Source organism: Columba livia, chromosome 4 (genome assembly GCF_036013475.1).
Source record: "Columba livia isolate bColLiv1 breed racing homer chromosome 4, bColLiv1.pat.W.v2, whole genome shotgun sequence".
NCBI classification, from domain to species: domain Eukaryota; kingdom Metazoa; phylum Chordata; class Aves; order Columbiformes; family Columbidae; genus Columba; species Columba livia.
Genome location: NC_088605.1, coordinates 69,572,603 through 69,592,951, shown reverse-complemented (window position 1 = coordinate 69,592,951; position 20,349 = coordinate 69,572,603). Strand labels below are relative to the sequence as shown.

At 37.9% G+C, this 20,349-nt stretch overlaps 1 protein-coding gene across 50 annotated transcripts in view; it reads left to right on the top strand.

Annotated features, from left to right (window-relative positions):
• Window positions 1–20,349, top strand: part of ANK2 (ankyrin 2) — a 365,851-nt gene that overhangs the window by 326,693 nt on the left and 18,809 nt on the right. For 34 of the 50 annotated variants that reach the window (XM_065062198.1, XM_065062208.1, XM_065062200.1 and 31 more), the window contains 6 exons: window positions 2,164–2,392; window positions 4,929–5,054; window positions 6,647–6,769; window positions 8,283–8,315; window positions 10,963–10,984; window positions 14,256–20,012. In XM_065062198.1, the coding sequence (XP_064918270.1) occupies window positions 2,164–2,392; window positions 4,929–5,054; window positions 6,647–6,769; window positions 8,283–8,315; window positions 10,963–10,984; window positions 14,256–20,012 (6,290 nt within the window). The remainder of the gene's footprint in view (window positions 1–2,163; window positions 2,393–4,928; window positions 5,055–6,646; window positions 6,770–8,282; window positions 8,316–10,962; window positions 10,985–14,255; window positions 20,013–20,349) is intronic. The other 16 variants (XM_065062232.1, XM_065062229.1, XM_065062240.1 and 13 more) reach the window with 3 other exon arrangements.

Below are 20,349 nucleotides of genomic sequence, written 5' to 3'. Positions count from 1 at the left end.
AGTGGATATTACCGAATCCCAATGACAAGATTAAAATTGATTACTATTGCTAACGTTTTGGGATATAGGCTGGGTCCCATGTAGAGATTTTAATGGGTTCTGCCTTTTCTTTTTAATCTAAATGAATGTTCAGCAGACTATGCTAACCCAAACTTGATTTTCTCTGCAGTTAAAGTTAGAAAATGACAATTTGGATTTTTCATATATTCACAGTCAGATGATTAGTTACCTTATTTCCCCTTGGTCTAAAAGTGCATCTACCCGTTTACCTTACAGCCCTGCTGAGAACCAGCTGATTCCTGACTGTTTGCTATTCACAATAACTTGTTATGTCTAGTTAAATCATTAACGATGGAAAACAATTTTCCCATTCATAGGACTGATTCTGTCCAAAATGAGCTTGGGAAAGAGATACATTTGTCTAAAATACTTTCAGGCATAGCTGTTTTCCATTTCCTGAGCTGCAGCTTCTTAAATACTTTAGTATCTGTTTGGGCTTTTTTGCCCCTGGTGTATGACAGCAAATCATTTGAGCAGATGGTGGTTTCTCAGAGCATATACCCTCTACAGTTTGAGTCTATCATAGCATAATTCTCCCACACATGAGAAGTAAAGTATCAGTATGCAGAGCCTTTATGTACCAAACATGCTTTCTCTTTTTCAAATGTCATCAGCATGTTTTTTAACCAGTGTGTTTGTTAAATGTTCTGAAGATAAGCAGAGCGTGAAATTCACTATTATTCAACTGAAGATGAGTAAGACCAGAGAAATCACACTTGAAATGTGTACTATGTGGGTTATAACACCACGTATTCTACAGTAAGTAATAAGCCCCCTGTAGATCATATCAGCTTTTGAGGTGTTTTTGACCTCTCATGACGTCCGTCTCCATACTACGGGTGTCAAACTCAAGCATGCTTTTCACCCACACACTGAATTTGATTCAAAAGAAATGGCATCAACTCCACAGAGAAACTCACTGAAGTGATTTCTGAGAAAGAAGGCAATACATGTTACTCCTTGTAAAATGCTTGACGTGTTTCTGCTCTTATGTTTTGGGAGTAGAATTATTTTAAGTGAAAGCTGTAATCTTTGTAAAAGAGCAATTCAGTTGTTTTGACAAAGGTATAAGGAAATTCTGTAGATTTTTTATTATTGGGGAATGTTGTACTGGCCTGAATGGCCTAAAGAAGTGGTAAAGAACCTGTAGTTTCCAGTGAAGAGGAGAGTAATTTTTGACACAAGGGGACTGTTCTGGAAGCTGAAGTTCTAGACATGTCTTAAGTAACTGTGTATGTTTGATAAGTTTTGAGGTAGTTTGTTCCAAGTAACATGTACTAGTAATAATTCGTAACAGACAGCTGTTATAGTAACTGTTAGTGAAATGAGACAAATTGTGACCTTACTCTGGAATCCTAAAGTATTTCTCTGGCATGGCGGTACCTGAATGAGAAAGCAGTGGCAGCTCCTGGCTTTGCACCATGCAGAGGAAGTAATTTATTCCCATAGTATTTGCCTGTTGCTTTGAATGTGTTTATGTTTGACTTGTGGTACACCTGTTAGACTGGGAACCACTGGTGCAGGAGATTCAGCGTTGTATATTAGAAAGATGCTGTCAGTAAAATGGCATGTAAGAAACCTTGATTAGAGAGTCAGTGGTGATCAAAGCTGCTGTGAGGCAAGGGTAGCAGGAATCAGATGTGGACACATCTGCTTTCAGGATCTTCAAAATATAATATGGCTCAAATGTAGAATTATATTTATCGGTATTCTTCAATATGCATGACAAAAACTTACTGCAAATATCAAAGTTAAAAGTCTTTTACTGAACTCACATAAGAATAATTTCTGATTTTGCATGCAGTGTTACTCTTTTCTTTTCTTTTCTTTTCTTTTCTTTTCTTTTCTTTTCTTTTCTTTTCTTTTCTTTTCTTTTCTTTTCTTTTCTTTTCTTTTCTTTTCTTTTCTTTTCTTTTCTTTTCTTTTCTTTTCTTTTCTTTTCTTTTCTTTTCTTTTCTTTTCTTTTCTTTTCTTTATTCTGACTTGTCATATACAGTTAGTCTGGTTACCAGCTCATGCTGCCAAGATGGAAAGAAAACTAAAAATATTTCCTTGCTTAAATCTTTTTGTGCTGATTACACAACTCTTCGTCTTCTTTTACAGATTTTGGTTGATAGACTGTCGACAGACACAAGAATCTGTTACTTTTGCTTCCCAAGTGTACAGAGAGATTATCTGTGTCCCCTACATGGCCAAATTTGTCGTGTTTGCCAAATCACATGATCCCATTGAAGCACGGTTAAGATGTTTTTGCATGACAGATGACAAGGTGGATAAAACTCTAGAACAACAAGAAAACTTTTCTGAAGTTGCCAGAAGCAGAGATGTAGAGGTACTGTACAGTTTAATCCTTTTTTCTCATGTCTGATTTTAAGCTAATATTTTCTGCCTTCTGCCTGCCACAAGTACTGAAAGACAAGAGTGCCAATAAACAAATACTGTCAAGATGCAGCACCGTGCATCATGATAAGCTGGAAACTTTGATTTTTGTCAGATGCAAGGGAAAACTAGCTGCTGGATATGAGTGATGAAATCCTATTCTCAGTGGGCAGTTCTCAATCTCTTAGTCCACAGGGCTGATGGAAAGGTTATCTATATTCAGCTGACTGCATTTGGGTCCTCTGGGTCAACCTGCCGAGGTGGAAGATAATTGTGAGCTTCACCCACAAGGGAATCCAATGAGCTGGTTATCAGAAGGTAGAAATGAGCTCCCTGTCTGACTTTGGTAGTACCAGTTTTTTGCTTTCTCCATAGCATCATTGGCATTCAAACGGGAGCTCACATGTGTTCTCAGGAGGAAGTTCTCAGCAATTAAAAAAGTAGGTCTCGGGAACCTTAAGCTGTGTTTAAGGAGATAGTAAACAAACACCGCTGTGGGCTGGTTCAGTCTGAGCTCTCTGTTATGGGACTAAGGCTTAGAAGAATGTATAAGATAAAACTGAACTGAAAGAATGTGGTTTCCTAAATTTGAAACTGGCTTTCCCAAAAGACCTGTTAAACACTTGTACTTAGAAACCACACTGATTTTATGCTAGGAAATCAGGTAACAAAATGAAGTTGGGAGTTACCATTTTACTCCAGCAGTTTCAGGTTCCTTGTTCTCCTTTTGTCCGGTGTCAGAGTCAGCATTTCTTCATTCAGATTGAGAACTGGAGCAGCAATTGCCAACTAAGTATCATGAAATCTATTTGAGGTGGGATAGTTATGCAAGCAGGAGATGTTTCGCATGGCTTTTATTAAACAAAATGCAATAATTTGTAAGAATTTTGCATAACTTGATGGGGGTTTCTGGTGCACAACAAGACCAAAGACTTAAGTCAGTGAGCTGAAAGATAACAGGTGTTGTAAATGGGCTTTTTCCTCAGCCGAAAACAAAGTTCTATGGATGCAGGCTAACCCTAAATTCAATACAGGTACCTCATAGTAATGTAGTAATTTCTGTGGTGGTCCACAGTGGTTCCTTTTTTTAATTAGCTCTGTAGCAAACTGCCAGGAGGCACCTTGAATTTTTTCATTACTGACTTTTACTCTTAGAGTAATGTCTGAGTAAAGAAGAGTTTTGAGGGTATTGTGTTTTGAACTGTTATGTTCCTCGGCCTGATAGGAAGTGGGTATTGTGAGAAAAGGGGAGACAGTCATGGCCAAAAAGGGCAGGTGAATCTCAGCTTCCAGTAGCTCCATAAAATGCGTATCACTGACCAACAAGGCAGTCAACAGCAGTCATGCTTTGTCGGCATTTTTGCATACCAAGGGGTTAAACTAGCAAGTTTGATTAATATTCTGCTCCACCAAAACCAAAAAACAACCCAACCAACCGAACAAAAAAAAATCACATTGCTAAACAAACAAAAGCTTTCCCATGTGGAATCCAGCAAACTGCCTGCTAAATGCAGTTTTTCTGGCTCCGTCAGCTTCCTCATAAGGGATGACAAATTGCAAGTGTTTTAAACTACATGCACGGTGTATTTGTCTGCTTAGTATGGTCTCTTTGGGTGAGAAACCCACCTTTAAAAACAAAATTTATGCTCACTGCTCCTGAAGCTCCGACAGGCATTTCTTGTGCAGAGCAGCTAGATAAAATATGGGCTGGTAAAATGGAATGCCAAGGCTGAATTTCTGGAAGGTAAGGATGAAACGTTAATATATAGGCAGTTTGAAGGTAACATCTCCAAAGCTGGTAAGCTGAAAGGGGCCATAACAACAGCAATCCAAAGATGTAGGTAGTATCATTATATAGGCATTTCAGAGGGGCATTTACCTAAGGCTTGACTTTCAAAAGCCCTAGGCCTTTATAAATCAAGCTGAAATAATACAATCTACTGATCTACACTGTTTTTGCCTGCTGCAGCAGATTGTTGCAAGTAGATTAAATGCATGGGTGATCTAATTTAGAAAGTTGTTGCATTGGTAAAAAGGTCCTCTGCAACTTCATGATATTCCCAGACTGGTTTATTATCCTGCCAGTCAAAACTAGGACTTTTGATTTGATTGCTCAAGAAGATGTTTCTTTAATTGTCATCATGAGCCCAGGTTAGCAAAGTATGCTAAAATCAGAGCCAATAAAAACACAAATTATATAGTTTATATAGATTGAGAATGTGCCCAGAGTCATGACATTGAATACTCATTTTGTCATTTATAATGTCATGCTATTGTTATTGAATTAACAATATATTACAAATGGAATTTAATAATCTGAAATGTTTCCACAGATTTTAGGTAACTGGACATAACAAGCCTTGTAAATGCTGACAAGTCCGAACAATTTAAGAAGTTGATCAAAACTACTGTAGAATTATGCTTGAGAAGAAGTCCTAACCACCTCACTATGATTAATTGCTGCTTTGCTTCTTTTTCATTTCCAATAGGTATTAGAAGGAAAACCCATCTATGTTGACTGCTTTGGCAATTTGGTGCCACTAACAAAGAGTGGGCAACACCATATATTCAGTTTTTTTGCCTTCAAAGAAAACAGACTTCCTCTGTTTGTTAAGGTAATGTTATAATATGAGCTATGAATTATATTCATATTTCTGTCTAATTCTTAATTTGTCTAATTCTTAATTTGCAATAAACTTAGCAGACTGAAGAACAGTTCCAAATTATTTTATGATAGTGGGTTAAATGTTGACTTGAGTAGTCAAAATGACCAGATGTATGGAAGTGGCTACCTAAAATGTACTAATTGTTTTCTTCAAATATATAATTACGTATGCCTGTGTTCTGTGTTGTGCTATACGTGCATGTGTCCAGACACCAAAATGGAACCTCCAGGAATCCTGTTCTCTACCTAATAATCTAAAAAGCTGATCAAGTTAGTCTTGTTTGCTTTTCTGTATCATGGTTTCATATATCGCAGGAAAAAAATGTGGAAACTGCCAAAAGTGTCAGAAAGCGTTGCAGAATTGGCAGAAATCTTTAAAAATATGATCGTTGTAACTTGTAAATATGTATATGGCTGTAAGAACAGATATAACTCTTCCTCAACCAATCTCCTTCTTTCAGTGGCAACGTAAAACTTCCTTGGTGCTACAATAAGAAAAGTATGGGTCCGTTTTGTTGTATGTTGCTAGACAGTTTCTGAAGTCTCTTCCTCTTTTCCAGCAATATTGTGTAGGCTTGTTTTAATTTAGAACTTTATCTATGCCACCACCTGTCTTTGGCGTTGCATATTTTTCTCCATGATGGATTTTCCAAAGTATTTTCAAAACTGGGTATCCTTGCATCTAGAGTATTTTCAATCTGGTAAAGTTAATACATATGTATCTAATCGTATCATTTTATCAGTTCAGACTAAGGTAATGCTTTCAGTTGTATTTCTTCTGTGATATCTTATTTAATCCTCCTGACATTATTTACAAAAACTAAAACAAAATTTTTCTAAGATTCAGCATGAAATCTTGAATTCTGGCATGCCGTAGTACCTCTTGTAGATTGTAATGGTCATGCTGATAAATGTGTTTCAGAAAATGTCTTCATCTATACAACTGAGAGAACGTTTTGCAAGGGAAGAAATTTCAAGTGTATCTTTCACTGTTTTCAGCTACTCAGCCAAAAGAGCAGCCGAATGAACGAACAAACACAATATTTAATACTATGTTTTTCAGCAGGGAGTTATTTCTAACATCAACATAAATACGTATTCTTGTCATATGGGGGGAAATTTTCTAGCTCATTTCGTCGCCTAATTCAGAATGAGTCTCTGTTATTATCGTGAAGTTTGGGGTTTAAATTTAATGTCAGTTAAAATTTGGTACTGTAAGTTATCATAGAAGCTTAATCACATTGGAATGTATCTTTTCTTTTAAGATGGTGATTACAGTCTCAGGACTGACTTCTGTAAATAAGGTTCTAACGTATAAGCGTGTACATGCTTGTGTCTTCTCTGGCTTTGACACACAAATCCATCCATATGTACGTTTATAAACAAGCAGGAAAAAAAAGAGAGAGCATGTTCTTTTTGTCTACATGGACTTCTCCTCCCACGTCTAGCCTCTTTCTGCTAAATAGCTTTGAGTGACACAAGTAGATCATACAGCAAAATAGCAAAACAATAGATTAGACCTCTGTTTGTTTGCTCTGCCAGGTGCGAGATACCACTCAAGAACCCTGTGGACGATTATCATTCATGAAGGAGCCAAAATCTACAAGAGGCCTCGTTCATCAAGCCATATGTAATTTAAACATCACTTTACCTGTTTACACAAAGGTACTGTGAAATTATACTGATCTATAGTAATCAGGATTATAATACAAACAGGAAACAAGAAGGGGAAAATATTCTTAAAGCTTCATAGTGAAGTATTTTAAAGAAGTAAAAATACCACCCAAGGGCTTTCAGTTTCTTGGGTTTGGTACTCTTAATGTCAATGTTCAAAGATGTTATCGAATATTTTCTGAGGACTGAGAAATGATGACAGAAGGGACATGAAAATCCAGTTTGCACTACATAGCTCGCATGGTTTCATTTGATATTGCACAAGACCTATGCTAATTTTATTTTGTGTAGAAATTTTACCCAGATTCTATTCAGGGATGAGACGTATCAAGGATTCAATGAGTATCTTTAGGTTCATTTTTTATTTTGCCAAAGACTTCTCACCTGTCTAACTATGTCTCGTGACACCTCTCTGGAGATGAAGTAACTAATAATTCTTGTTTCACAAAGTTTAAGGGAAATGTCTCTAGATCATATGATGTTCTTCAGGTATGAAGTACACAAGGGCTGAAAACTATTTGTAATTTTTTTCATTTGCCAATTTGAAAGTTAATGGGATTTGCAATAATAGCATTTTTAGCTAATCAAATTGTTTATCTGTGGTGATAAAATTTACAGCAGTGCCAAAAATATTTTTTTGGACTAGATTTTAATATTGCATTGGCTTTTCTCACTGATTTTTCTTCCTATATCTGATAAATGCTTTCAGGAATCTATGAATATGTCACAGTCTGTAAATGTCCTTTCTTCGGAATATTTTTATAACAGTTATTAATATATCTGGGGAAGAAAATGGTCCAATATCAAGGGCAGAAAAAGGAGAGGAAAAGTCTTGTATAAGTTAATATTTTTAAACAAGAAGCTTGAGACCAGTTAAATTCTCATAAATCATGGGACTGCACTTGTTTTCTGTTTGGGTGAGATTAGATATTACGAAGCACTTGTTTCCCTGTGAAGAGTCAAGTTATTGGTATTCTGTGGTGATGAGGATGTTTAATTCTCCTTGTCAGATCAGGAGCTGCATGCCTTTTAATAATGTATTAGTCTGTTTGACCAAAGTCTTGCCTGTGGTGTTCGATTTGTCTCAGCATTTTTAGCATATATTTTTTTATTGCAGGGTTTTTGTATAATTTAAAACCAACACATCTCAACATATTTTCACTTTAAATGAGTAACTTTAATTAAGAAAGTATTTATTCGTGCTTACTTACGGGTGAAAAAGCATGTATATATTTGAAGTTTTGGTACAATTAAAGATCACTAAAATTCTAACACCCAGGAGCAACTTTGCTTGATTCTGTAGCCTTTTGTGTTTTAAACTGACAGTTTAGAGTTTTGCTGCTTTTTGAAATAAGAAATCAACTGCAGAAACTTACTGCATTTTCTTAGTTTCTGTTAAATGTTGTCAGAAAATAGTTTTTCCTACACTATTCTGAAAAAAATATTGCATTTTGCCTGCTCTGTTTTCCCTTTCTCTTTTTGCATGGCATTTTGGAACTGAAAGGAATCAGAATCAGATCAAGAACAAGAAGAAGAGGTAATGTTGCTCTAACAGCATGTTATTGCTTATGCACACTACTAAAATACAACTAACAGATATAGCTGTAGTCAAACAGGCAGATGAATCATTAGCTCAGTGCTGCTAAAACAACAGAGAGGAACGCATTTAAAAGGATCTTGCACAGGCTCACTTTTGAGATTTACTGAGTTTAACTTGTCCTATGTTAAAGTTTTGCTGATTCAGATGCACTGATTTTGGAGGTATATAAAGTTCATCTTGTTTTCAAAATAGTTTCCTAATAATGTTAGAATTATTTTTTCCCAAGAATAAGCCATACAAGTGCCTTTCTTTAATTTGTGTTCTCTGCAGCACAAAAAAAGGGGGAATGGGATTGATTTTTCTGATTCTGAGAACCATCCTGCATCTTAAAAATAACTATTCAGAGCCAGTGGCTCATTGGCATAGTGTGCGTTTATTGACCCCTAAGCACAGTCTGAATATGCTTCTTCTAGTTAGTGGTGATGGGTGGGGGGTATGGAGGCAGAGAAACAGACTTAAATCCAACAATTACCTCCTATCAGCGAGTTCCCGGCTGCTGTGAGGAGTCCGTGACCAGATTGCAGCTGAAAGCACTACCTGTCTATCCAAAAGGGCTGAAAATCTTGTCCATTTTTACACCCAGTGGACTGGATCTTACAGATTTCTGGGTTGGATAATAACATCCAGTACAGAATCAGTGTTAATCCAGAAGTTACGAGAGAGTTTACCCGAAGTTAAAAGTGTAGAGTTTTCATCTTTAGCATAAACTGAATTGCATCTTCGTGGAGGAATGTGGCCAACTCCCCTTACATTCCCAGTCCCAATCTGGCAGTTATAGATGTTTCTGAAGGTCTGACCTCTACATGAATGAGTAACATTAGAAAAGCACCCCCACATTTTGATGATGTTCAGCTGTTGGAAACAAGTAAGAGTGTCAGGCCAGTGAAAACAGCCTTCTCCCCAGTGATGGACTTCTTTTTCATGCACTGCAAAACAGAGCTCGCAAGTTTTGTTGCATGGATTGCAGCTTCCTATTATCATTGCAAAAATATTTACCTCTCCCGTTTCAGTGCTGAAATATAGGCAGAGTCAAGTGAAAACATGACTAAAGTTTTTAACCTAATTCCCACTATATTCATTCAGAAGTTAACATTCCTTATCGGGTGATAACAACAAAAGTTGTTTCTAACAAATCTATGCTCTAGAAAAGCAATGTAAAGGATATTGGAAAATTATTTTTCCAAACATTGATGACTTCTTATGTTTTTATGTAAGAAACTAAAGCACAAAAAGATAGGGTCACTGGTGGCTAAGAACACCGTCCATTTAAAATGATTTTTTTGTTTACTTCATTTTTATGTTAATAATATTAATTAGTGTGCTGACATAATTCCAGACTGATTTTGAGGAACTTAAAGTAAAGGGAATTAGAGTATCCCAGGGATCCTGGGTTACCATGCAGAGCGATCTGTGAATTCACACCATACTGCATCTGTAACACACACTGCTAAGTGTGAGGTTTAAAAATGTGACCCTAAAAGATTGCAAGGCATGTATGAACACATAGGTGATCTACTTGTATGCATTTTGAGTTTATGGAAAAGCAAGAATTAGTAGCATCTTAAATGAGATAATACGTTGCATTTATCTTTATAAATAATACTTCTGAACAAGTAAAACTTTTTCAACACTCACTGAAAACTATCTTGAGGGCTTTAACAAACACAGTATATTGAATCAACGCTGCTGCATAGCCGATTTTCATTCCTCAGCATCATCCTACCACCACAAGTTTGTATAGGAAATTAAATGTTGACTGCTAATTCTATCTTTGCATAATTTTGCATATCGAAGTTTACACAACAAATATATTTTTTTGCTTGTGGGGACAAACAATTGTGCCAGCAGAACTGAAAAAAAGCCAAACTACAAGGCAACTTCCAGCATTTGCTTCTTGAATTGTCATAGTCTGACATTGCTTTTTTTTTTTTGATACAGCTTTTTCAGTCTATACCCAAATACACTCTGAAAAAGCCAAAAAGATGGCCCCTGAGGGCTGTCACTGCTTTCATTTAGAGGTATCAGTAGCTATTAGGAGCATCAAGTCTGGCCTTGGGCAGTAAGAAGTCTATAGAAATCTCTGCACCTGATTTTCATCATCACAAAGCACAAAGGCAAAAATGTAAAACATGATCTCAGAATGAATATGTACAATGAAACTCTGTACAAAGCGTACTGGTTGCCTTCCAGATGGGACATGTGCCTTCAGATGACAATATTGGACTTTTTTGCTTTAGATAAGAAGAAAAAAATTAAGAACAATGCAACAACATACCCAGTAATGCAAAAGTCTGGGTCCTCCATACCGCTAGCTACATTTAAAGAAAATACATTGCAACATTTAGCATCTACTATTTACTATAACTATAGCAAAGTAACCATTTTCCTTTTATTAGCAACACTATATAAATTAAGCCATGCTTTTACCACTATTTTAACTACATTCTTGGTTCCCTCTAAGTCAATGAATCTCTGTGTCTCCATACATCTAGTGCATTTGACTCAACCTGTAGTAGTTCACTAGTGACTTTATGTATATTGATTATATTGGAACTTTTAAATTTCCCCCTTTTTTCTCTTCCAGGTTGATATGACTTCAGAAAAAAGTAAGATTTTTTTTTTTCACATGGTATAATGCAGTTTGTATGAAAGATTGTTAAGACTAAAGATAAGCATGAAAGAGAGCTAAGCTTTAACTGCTGTTGCTAATAACATCAATATTTTAAAAATGTAACAGAAACCAATTTAATACCAAAGCAGTTATTCAATTAAATACATTTTAATGTATAATTTAACAAGTAATACAGTTTAAAACAGTTCATCTAAGCATTTACTTTCCTTTGACATCCCTAGTGATTGATCCCGCTATTGCTATTTTGCTTGTATGAATGCTCATACCTCCATTTTTTGTTTTGTCCATTTGTTGATACATATTGTTGCCTCATATTTAGAGATAAATGACAGTATCATTTTTAGTGAAAATGTAATTAATGCTGCACTATATTTCATTGAACTCATGAAATAACAAGCATGCAAAAAAGTGATACTGTCCAAAGTAATCAGGCTGTTTAACCCTCCTTCCCTCCCCTCCCTTTACTGTGGTGAAATATGACTGGAAATATGACTGTTAAGCTTGGTACAGCATAGATACCCTTTGTATACAGAATCAATGCATTATTAGAAACTGAGAGTGAGTGGTTCACAAGGCCAAAGATCTCCTTTAATGAAGATGCTAATCAAACAAATCTATATTCAGTCTGAAGAGTGTATCATTTCATAAGAGCTGCTTTCAAATGCAGTGATTTCTTAAATCCGTTTAGGAAAAGAATGACTTCTGGCTTGTTTCCAGTTTAAAGTGCAATGCCTCGCCTTTTTTCTACATTTCATTTGAATGTTATTTATTCTTGATGTACTATGTACATGTTTTAATTGAAAAGACAACAGCACCATGATCCTGAAGATCAAAAGGATGATTATTCATTCCCCTAGAACCTTTGTCTAAAGCAGAAATGCTTCATCAAGAGAATAAAAGACATCAGGGTTCCAAAATCACTGATAACATGGTGGGAAATAGTATTCACCATGTTTAACAACATTATTAGTAACAGATTTTTGCTCTAATTCATGATTATTTATATCAGGATGACCAATAATCAAAATGGAAAAAAACCACCATAGTATAGCCAGCAGAATGGAATTTGGAGGTGAATTCAATGGAACAGTAAAACATACAAGTGAAAAAGGGCTTGAATGCTCCCTCTGCCAAATAATTATTTACTCAATGCAGTACTCCTGCCCTACAGAAGGTGGATAAGATGCAGGTTCGGTGAGGTTGCTCAGCTGTGGCTGTCACAGACTCATCTAAATTCAACATAGTGTAGAGCTGGAATTTTTAGTGCTTCTTACACTGGATGAATGAAAATACCAGTCACTTAGCAATTTAGTTTTGCTACTTCTTCCTTAGGCTTAATGGCGAATTAGATTAAGAATTGGGTAGAACCAGTGCAAGGAGAGGGAGAGAGAGATGCTGTTCGCAGGAGTCGTTTAATATATAATTAACAAACAGGAAAAAGATCAACAAGTCCCTCCTTAAAGACCCCTGAGATGGCTCAGATATCCAAATTGCTGGAAAATATATTTACAACCAAGCAACTTATTTTCAGGCAGTTAGTTCAGTACCCTTACACTTAGACTAAAGGAGACCATTAGCAGAAGTAACTTTAAAGTGCAATAAGGTAAAATACAAGTCACCGATTTTTTGGCCCAGTAGTGGTACTGTTAAGAATTAGGACTCACATGTATATGTCCTTGGTTTGGGAATAATTATTTACATAAAAGGAAATGGATCTGTGAGACAATGCCGAAAATCTCACCCATGTCAAAATACTGCGCTAGACAGCTCACGCTAAAACCTGCAGAACCATGGGAACCAACTTTACAGGACCAAAATCACCTCCGGCCTTCTGGTTATAACTAACGTACAGCACAAACATTCAGCATTCATTACATACAAGAGAATAGCGTAGCAAGAGGATATTTTTACAAAGAAATACAGATAATTAAATATTGAGTAGCTTCTCCTTATGTGCATTACTACTTGGACTTTCAGACTGGAGTGCAGAAATGTGTCAAGTTTTGTGTGATGCGCTACCTTTAAAAGCAAAATGTACAGTTATAATTTCTAAGCATTGCATTCTGTTCGTAACTTGCTTCAGTCCTCCCATGTTTCATTCTGTTCAATGTACATTTTCTAGTAGTCCTTCCTGAAATTAAATATTCCCAGCAGGCAGTTATGGCCTAATGGGAATTCATCTTACTAGATATTGATTGCACAGATCAGAAAAATATTTCACCACAGTATGTTTTACAATATTTTCATGTATCTTTAATTTATATGATTAATTTTAAAGCTATTGTTTTTAACCAAAGCTACATACCCAGCAGCATTTGCAACACCTTTGCTTTGCATGGAAATAACTTGCCTTACATAAATTGTATGTATGTGTCTAGTGTGACTGTCTCTGATTTTTGGTTGCCATACATTACATTTTTTAAACTTCGAAATCACTTCTAAGTTCATTCACAGTTTTTCTTATTACCTCTCTTTTCCCCTCTGTCTTCTCTTCCCTCAGTCGAATCATTAGTTGTCAATGAGGATGTTCCAAGGAAAGGACCATGCCTCTTAAAACAAAAGAATGTTCGTTTCATTGTTTAGGTGTGAAATCCCCTTAGATGAAATGCCGGTTTGCAGCTGATTCAGATCTCTACATATTTGATCATATTTTAGATTACTGCAGAATTACTTTTAACTTTTTATTTTGGTCATTAAGAAAAAAAACTAATGTTCACCCAACGTTATTCTGACAGTTTGCTAACACTGGCTTTCTCTTAGAGGAAATCGACTTTCAATCAGTTCTAATGCTTTCCCCCTTTTTTCTTGTTTATTTTTATTTGAACATTGATCTGTAACATCTGAACAATCTTGAGATGCCTTTGTGTAACTTCACTGTGTTTCTTCTGTTTTTAATTTTAAATTTTGTTGTTTGGTTTGTTTTATTTTTCCTATTTTTTTTTTTTTCAGTGGTGTCCTGATTTGGTTTGTTACAGCTTTGATAATGTATGTGTGGTTGTGCTATATTGATACAGTTAAGCAAGTTATTTCCTGCCATTTTCCTTTTCAGTTTTGGTTTGTTTTTTTCCCTGTTAGCTTTGCTTTGCTCTTGTACCCTCAGATTTTGTGGATCCACCATTCCCGGCCCATTTTGTTGACCTTCCTACCACTGCAACCAAAGACTGTCATTTTCAGTCCTGATTACATTTTCCAATCTCTATTTTTGATTTCCATTTTACTTTCAATGTTTTTCATTCGCATCAAAGATGACGAGACAGAGTCTACAGAAACATCTATCCTGAAAAGCCATCTGGTTAATGAAGTCCCTGTGCTAGCCAGTCCAGACCTGTTGTCTGAAGTTTCTGAGATGAAACAAGATTTGATCAAAATGACTGCCATCTTGACAACTGACCCTTCTGATAAATCAGGCTCCATTAAAGTGAAAGATCTTGGTAAACCCACTGAAGAAGAGCCAGGAGAGCCTTTTGAAATAGTTGAAAGAGTGAAAGAAGACTTAGAAAAAGTAAATGAAATTCTAAGAGGTGGTTCCTACACCAGAGAAGAACATGTTTTGCAGAAGTCCCTTTCCAGACAAGAATTTGTAGAGGAAGAATGGGTCATTGTCAGTGATGATGAAATTGAAGAGGCCAGAAGAAATGCTCCTTTAGAAGTCACTGAACCTACCTGTGTAGAAGTCAGGGTAGACGAAGGGACAACAAAAATGGAGAAGCCAGACATGACAGGAGCGGTAGATTACCTTACAGAGGATTTAAAAACATATGTCTCTCTTCATGAGGTACAGCCACAAGGCTTACAAGAAGACTTAGTAGAAGAAAGATTTGAAGCTGTAGTAATAAGCAGGGATTCTGAAAAAGAAGGACAAAAATCAACAACTGAAACAAGTCCACAGGAGGAACACAAGCCAGCCTTAGAATTGAAAAAGCCGGTCAGGACAAAATTAAGAGACAAGCCAAAACAAAAGGAAGGCAAGATGCACATCAGTGAAGAAAAACCAAGACTAACAAAGCCCACTTCAGATGTGTCACTAGGTGGAGAACCTGGCTTAACACCAACAGCTGCTCCTGAGGCTAAAGCTGTATCCCCTGTTATAGAGGAAACTCCTATTGGCTCAATAAAAGATAAAGTTAAAGCTCTTCAGAAACGAGTAGAAGATGAACAAAAAATACGGTCAAAACTACCTGTCAGAGTTCAAACAAGAGAAGGCACTGCGGAAAAGGCTTCTAAAAAGCCAGTACAAGTCAAAAAACCAGTAGCACACAAAGCACAACCACCTGTTTCACCTTCTTCTAAGACAGAAAGACTTGAAGAGACCATGTCAGTTCGTGAACTGATGAAAGCCTTCCAGTCAGGTCAAGACCCATCCAAGAATATATCTGGACTGTTCGAGCACAAATCTGTCAAACAGAAGCAACAGCCCCCTGAGAAGGAAACAACCCGGAGAAAAACCATTACTTCACAAAGTGAAACAAGGCAAGTATCAAGCCACAAGACAGACAAACAGAAGGACAAACAAAGCACGATATTAAAAGCAGAGAAAGAGCCACAATCAAAAAAAGGAAAGATGCAAATTTCTGCTGTCAAAATTACCAAAAAAACTGTGGGTAAAGACCAGGTAAAGGAACAGAGTAGCAAAAAACCAGCTGAACCTCTTCCTCCAGTATTTGATGATGAAAGAGCCAAAGATAAAGCAGTTGTGAAGGGCAGGACTTCTGATGACCAAGTTGATACTGACTTCCAAATCAGCCCTGACAGAAAAACCTCAACAGACTTTTCAGATGTAATCAAAGAAGAACTGGAGGATAATGACAAATATCAACAGTTCCGACACCTTTCAGTGACAGAGGAGGGAGAGCTTAACCTGGAGCAAGTACTGACTAGTCCTTTCAGTGTTGCTTTCCCCACAGAGTACGTGAAAGACGGATTCCTTCCTGCTCTTTCTCTGCAGAGTGCTGCTTTTGAGGGGAGCTCAGAGAGCCTTAAACACGAAGGTGTGGCTGATTCTCCAGGTAGCCTACTTGACGGAACCCCTCAGATCAGCTCTGAGGACAGTTATAAGCACGAGGGTCTGGCAGAGACTCCAGAAACAAGCCCTGAAAGCCTTTCGTTCTCACCGAAGAAAACCGATGTGCAAATTGATGAAGCTAAAGGAGCAGCTAAAGCACACACAACAGCAGAAACACATTCTCGGAAGGAACTGTCTCCAAAGGAAGATAAAAAAGGTATTACTGAAAAACAGCTAGATGCTGTTTCTGAGACTAGCACGTCTCGTTCTGAGCATGTGTCAGAAGAGCTTGTACCTACAGCCTCTGAAGAAGAGGCTGATAAACCTAAAGAAAGTAGTTCAGCTTCCATTATGAAAGATATTAGCAGGGATAAAGAATGCAAAACCACTGCACATTTAACTAAGTCTTCTGAAACACATGACACAGCTTTAGAGAAAGAAAAAGATATAACCTGTGAACGCCGTGTTGTCGTTAAAAGTCCCCAGAAATTGGAACTTTCACTTGCTAGCCATGATAGTGAAAGCTTTAGCCCAGTTGCAGATGACTCTTTGGCTATAAGTCATAAAGACTCACTGGAAGCAAGCCCAGTGCTAGAAGATAACTCATCACACAAAACGCCTGATTCTTTGGAGCCCAGTCCTATGAAAGAGTCTCCCTGCCGCGATTCTCTTGAAAGTAGCCCTGTAGAACAAACAGTGAAGGCTGGTATTTTGGGGCAGGGTCCTCTTCAGCCCGTTCTTAGCAAAGGAGAAACCTACCCAGAGCTGGCATCGGTGCGTTCCAGGATTCTCCGTGACCCTGAGGGAAGTGCTGATGATGACAGTCTAGAGCAAACATCCCTCATGGAGAGTTCAGGGAAAAGTCCTCTTTCACCTGAAACTCCTAGTTCTGAAGAAATTAGCTATGAAATTACACCTAAGACAGCAGACTCACAGGCACTGTCAAACATACCAAAGTCGGCCATGATCCCTGAAGTCAGTGAAGAAGCAGAGGATGATTCAGAAGGTGAACCAAAGAAGAGGTTTACCCCAGAAGAGGAGATGTTTAAAATGGTGACCAAAATTAAAACATTTGATGAATTAGAACAAGAAGCAAAGCAGAAAAGAGACTACAAAAAGGATTGTAAGCAAGATGAATCTTCTGTAGATGCTGATTCAGAAGCTGCATGTGAAGCTGAAGAATCAGAGTCAACAGCTGTAAAAGAAACAGATATACCTACAGTGGTGACACCTGCTGCTGAATCTAGAAAAAGTTCTTCCTCTTCAGAAAGCGAGCCGGAATTGACTCAGCTGAAAAAAGAAGCCGACTCAGGCCTCTTAATGGAGCCTGTGATCCGAGTGCAGCCACCCTCACCATTACCATCCAGTATCGACTCCAGTTCTAGCCCTGATGAAGGTTTTCAACCCATTGATTCAAAACAGTGCTCTTCCAGGGTAGGTGCAGTTAAAGCAGAACAGGATGAGCCAACAGAAGATGACAAAAAGGAACCATGTACCCTTAGGGGCAGCTGTGAGGCTTCCACAAGAGAATTAGGCACTTGTCATTCTGATGGTTGTGTATCAGCAGAAACCGGTGAATCAAAATGTGACAGTACAGATGACAGTGAGACACTTAGTCCCAATGCCCCAGTGACACAATTTGGTGGTACTCTGTATCATTCCATTGGTGACAGTTCTCAAAAAGAAGTTCATGCTGAGTCTTCACAAACTCTACCACAATGTGATACTACTGAAAAAGATGTCAAAACCACTGCACTGTTACCACACACAGATCTCATTGCTACAGGAGCTGTGTCTGACGAAGTAGGTGATCGTTCTTGTGGACACGGTACCACTGAGTACTGTGTACCACAAGATTGCAAACTGGCTGAAGATGATACCACTGACTGTTCTGCTTTGGGAAAAGCAGCTACAGGTTTTGAAACATCCCAAAGAGGTATTTGTGCAGAGGAACCCTTAACAGAGTATTCATCCCTTACCACTGAAACAGTGGAACTTGAAAGTTGTGTAGCAGATGCTGCTGAAAGTAGTGCTCCTTACATAGTAAGCCCTTATGAAAATGTGTCCTCTGAACATTTCTTTACTGACTCTGAAAGTAATGTAGGAGCTGGCAGAAGTCCACTATCTGGGGAAGACTATTCTGTTGAAGAAGGAAGAGGTCAGACTAGTGAAGCTTTACTTAGCAGAGACCCAGGTAGTGAATATCACTCTTCAGAGGAAGTAGATAAGGAAACAGAGCCAAAACCAGAGGATGCATTTCAGAAAACGTCACAAGGGTCTTCAGCATCAGATTCCACAAAATTTGCTGAATCTGCCTTTGAGGTTGTAAGAGATGAAACAGAGAAATTGATCAGTCAAGTTGTCATCACTAAAACTGATGTGGATTCTGATATGTGGAGTGAAATACGTGAAGATGATGAAGCTTTTGAAGCTCGGGTGAAAGAGGAGGAACAAAAGATATTTGGGTTGATGGTAGACAGGCGATCACAAGGTACAACACCTGATACAACACCAGCCAGAACACCCACTGAAGAAGGGACGCCACTTAGTGAACAAAATCCTTTTCTTTTCCAGGAAGGAAAGTTGTTTGAAATGACTAGAAGTGGAGCCATTGATATGACCAAAAGGAACTATCCAGATGAAAGTTTTCACTTCTTCCAAATGGGGCAGCAGCCTCAGGAAGAAGTTTCTTTGTCTGAAGAAATGAAAGAAGCAGCAGAGGTGGTATCTTCTGAGCTGAAAAGCTCACCAGATCCATTTTCACCTTCAGAATTGGAGGACTCAGATATACAAGAAAAAGAAACATTGAAATACTCACCCCCAGCATCTGAGCCTAGTGATAAATCAGAAGAAGTGACAGTCGAAGGTGTCAGCATAGGCACGATGAAAGCAGATCTTAAATCCAGAATTCCAATTAAAATGGGTATTTCAGCTTCTTCAAAATCACCAAAGAAAGAAACTGCTGCCTCTGAAGCTGAGCCCTTCTGCAGAACAGAGACTGACACGGTCGATAGCAGTCAGGTGCCTTGCCCTATCTCTCCTGAGCAGTCTGTAGTAGAAGATGAATTAGATTTTTCCAAAGTCACTAGATTTGTTTCTTCTGAACGGGGTGATGAGTCCCCAGACTCTTCACCAGAAGAACAGAGGTCTGTGATTGAAATCCCTACTGCTCTAATGGAGACAGTGCCTTCTTGTGAAAGCAAATCCAAAATTCCTGTCCGAACAGCTGCTGCTGCATTGCAGTCATTGCAACAATGGGAAAACGAGAGTCTTCCTACAGACGGCTTCCTAGACAGTTCGCAGTTTGAAGGAAAAGACGACCAAGCAAAACCAAAGTCTAAAATTCCCGTCAAAACAGCTTCGCAAAAAGCTGAACAACAATACACACACACAGACACATCTGTCCGCAAGCTAGAGTCACCCAAAGCTCTCGATATGACCAGCAAACTACCTATGAAACAAGATAACCGAAGTAAATCTGAATCTGATAGCAGCATTCCCATGGACCCAAAGACTAAACGTTCAATCAAAGCTAGGAGTTACGCAGAGGCAGAAGCAGAGACCAGGGAGAGGGAGAGAGAGATGAAGCTTGAGCTAGACTCAGATGAGGCAACAACAGCAAGACCCAAGGTATTTTCATCACGGTTACCAGTTAAAAGCAGAAGCACTACAGCCTCCCGCAGTGCTTACAGTCCCACAAAAGAAAGTAAGGATCATTTTTTTGACCTTTACAAAAACTCCATAGAATTCTTTGAAGAAATTAGTGATGAAGCTTCTAAATTAGTGGAAAGACTCACGCAGTCAGAGAGAGAACAAGAATTAGTTTCAGATGATGAAAGCAGTAGCGCCCTAGAAGTTTCAGTAATTGAAAATGTGCCATCCAGTGAGACCCAGCAGTCAGTTCCTGAAGACATCTTTGACACCAGACCCATTTGGGATGAGTCTGTAGAGACTCAGATTGAACGTATCCCTGATGAAAATGTCCATGACCATACTGAAGGTATTTGACAACAACTGGGATTCCCTGTGCGACGCATGTCATGAATTAAACTTTTTGTTGTTTTATTTTTGTTTGTTTGATTTCTTTGGTGTGTGTGTGTATGTAAGTATACACGTGTAATGCGTGTGGTGTTTTCTTTTAAGCTTTTGGTGGTTGTTGTGCATTTTTTTCCCCTGTGAGTTGTGTTTGTTTTTTGTGTTGTGTCTGTGTTTTTCTTATCTATGAAAAAATCTCAAGATTGCAAACCATGAATGCTTATGGGAAGTGTTACCTTAAGAAACTAAAACACTTCTAAAACTATGTATTGTCTTACCATCAAACTATCACTCAGGTCATG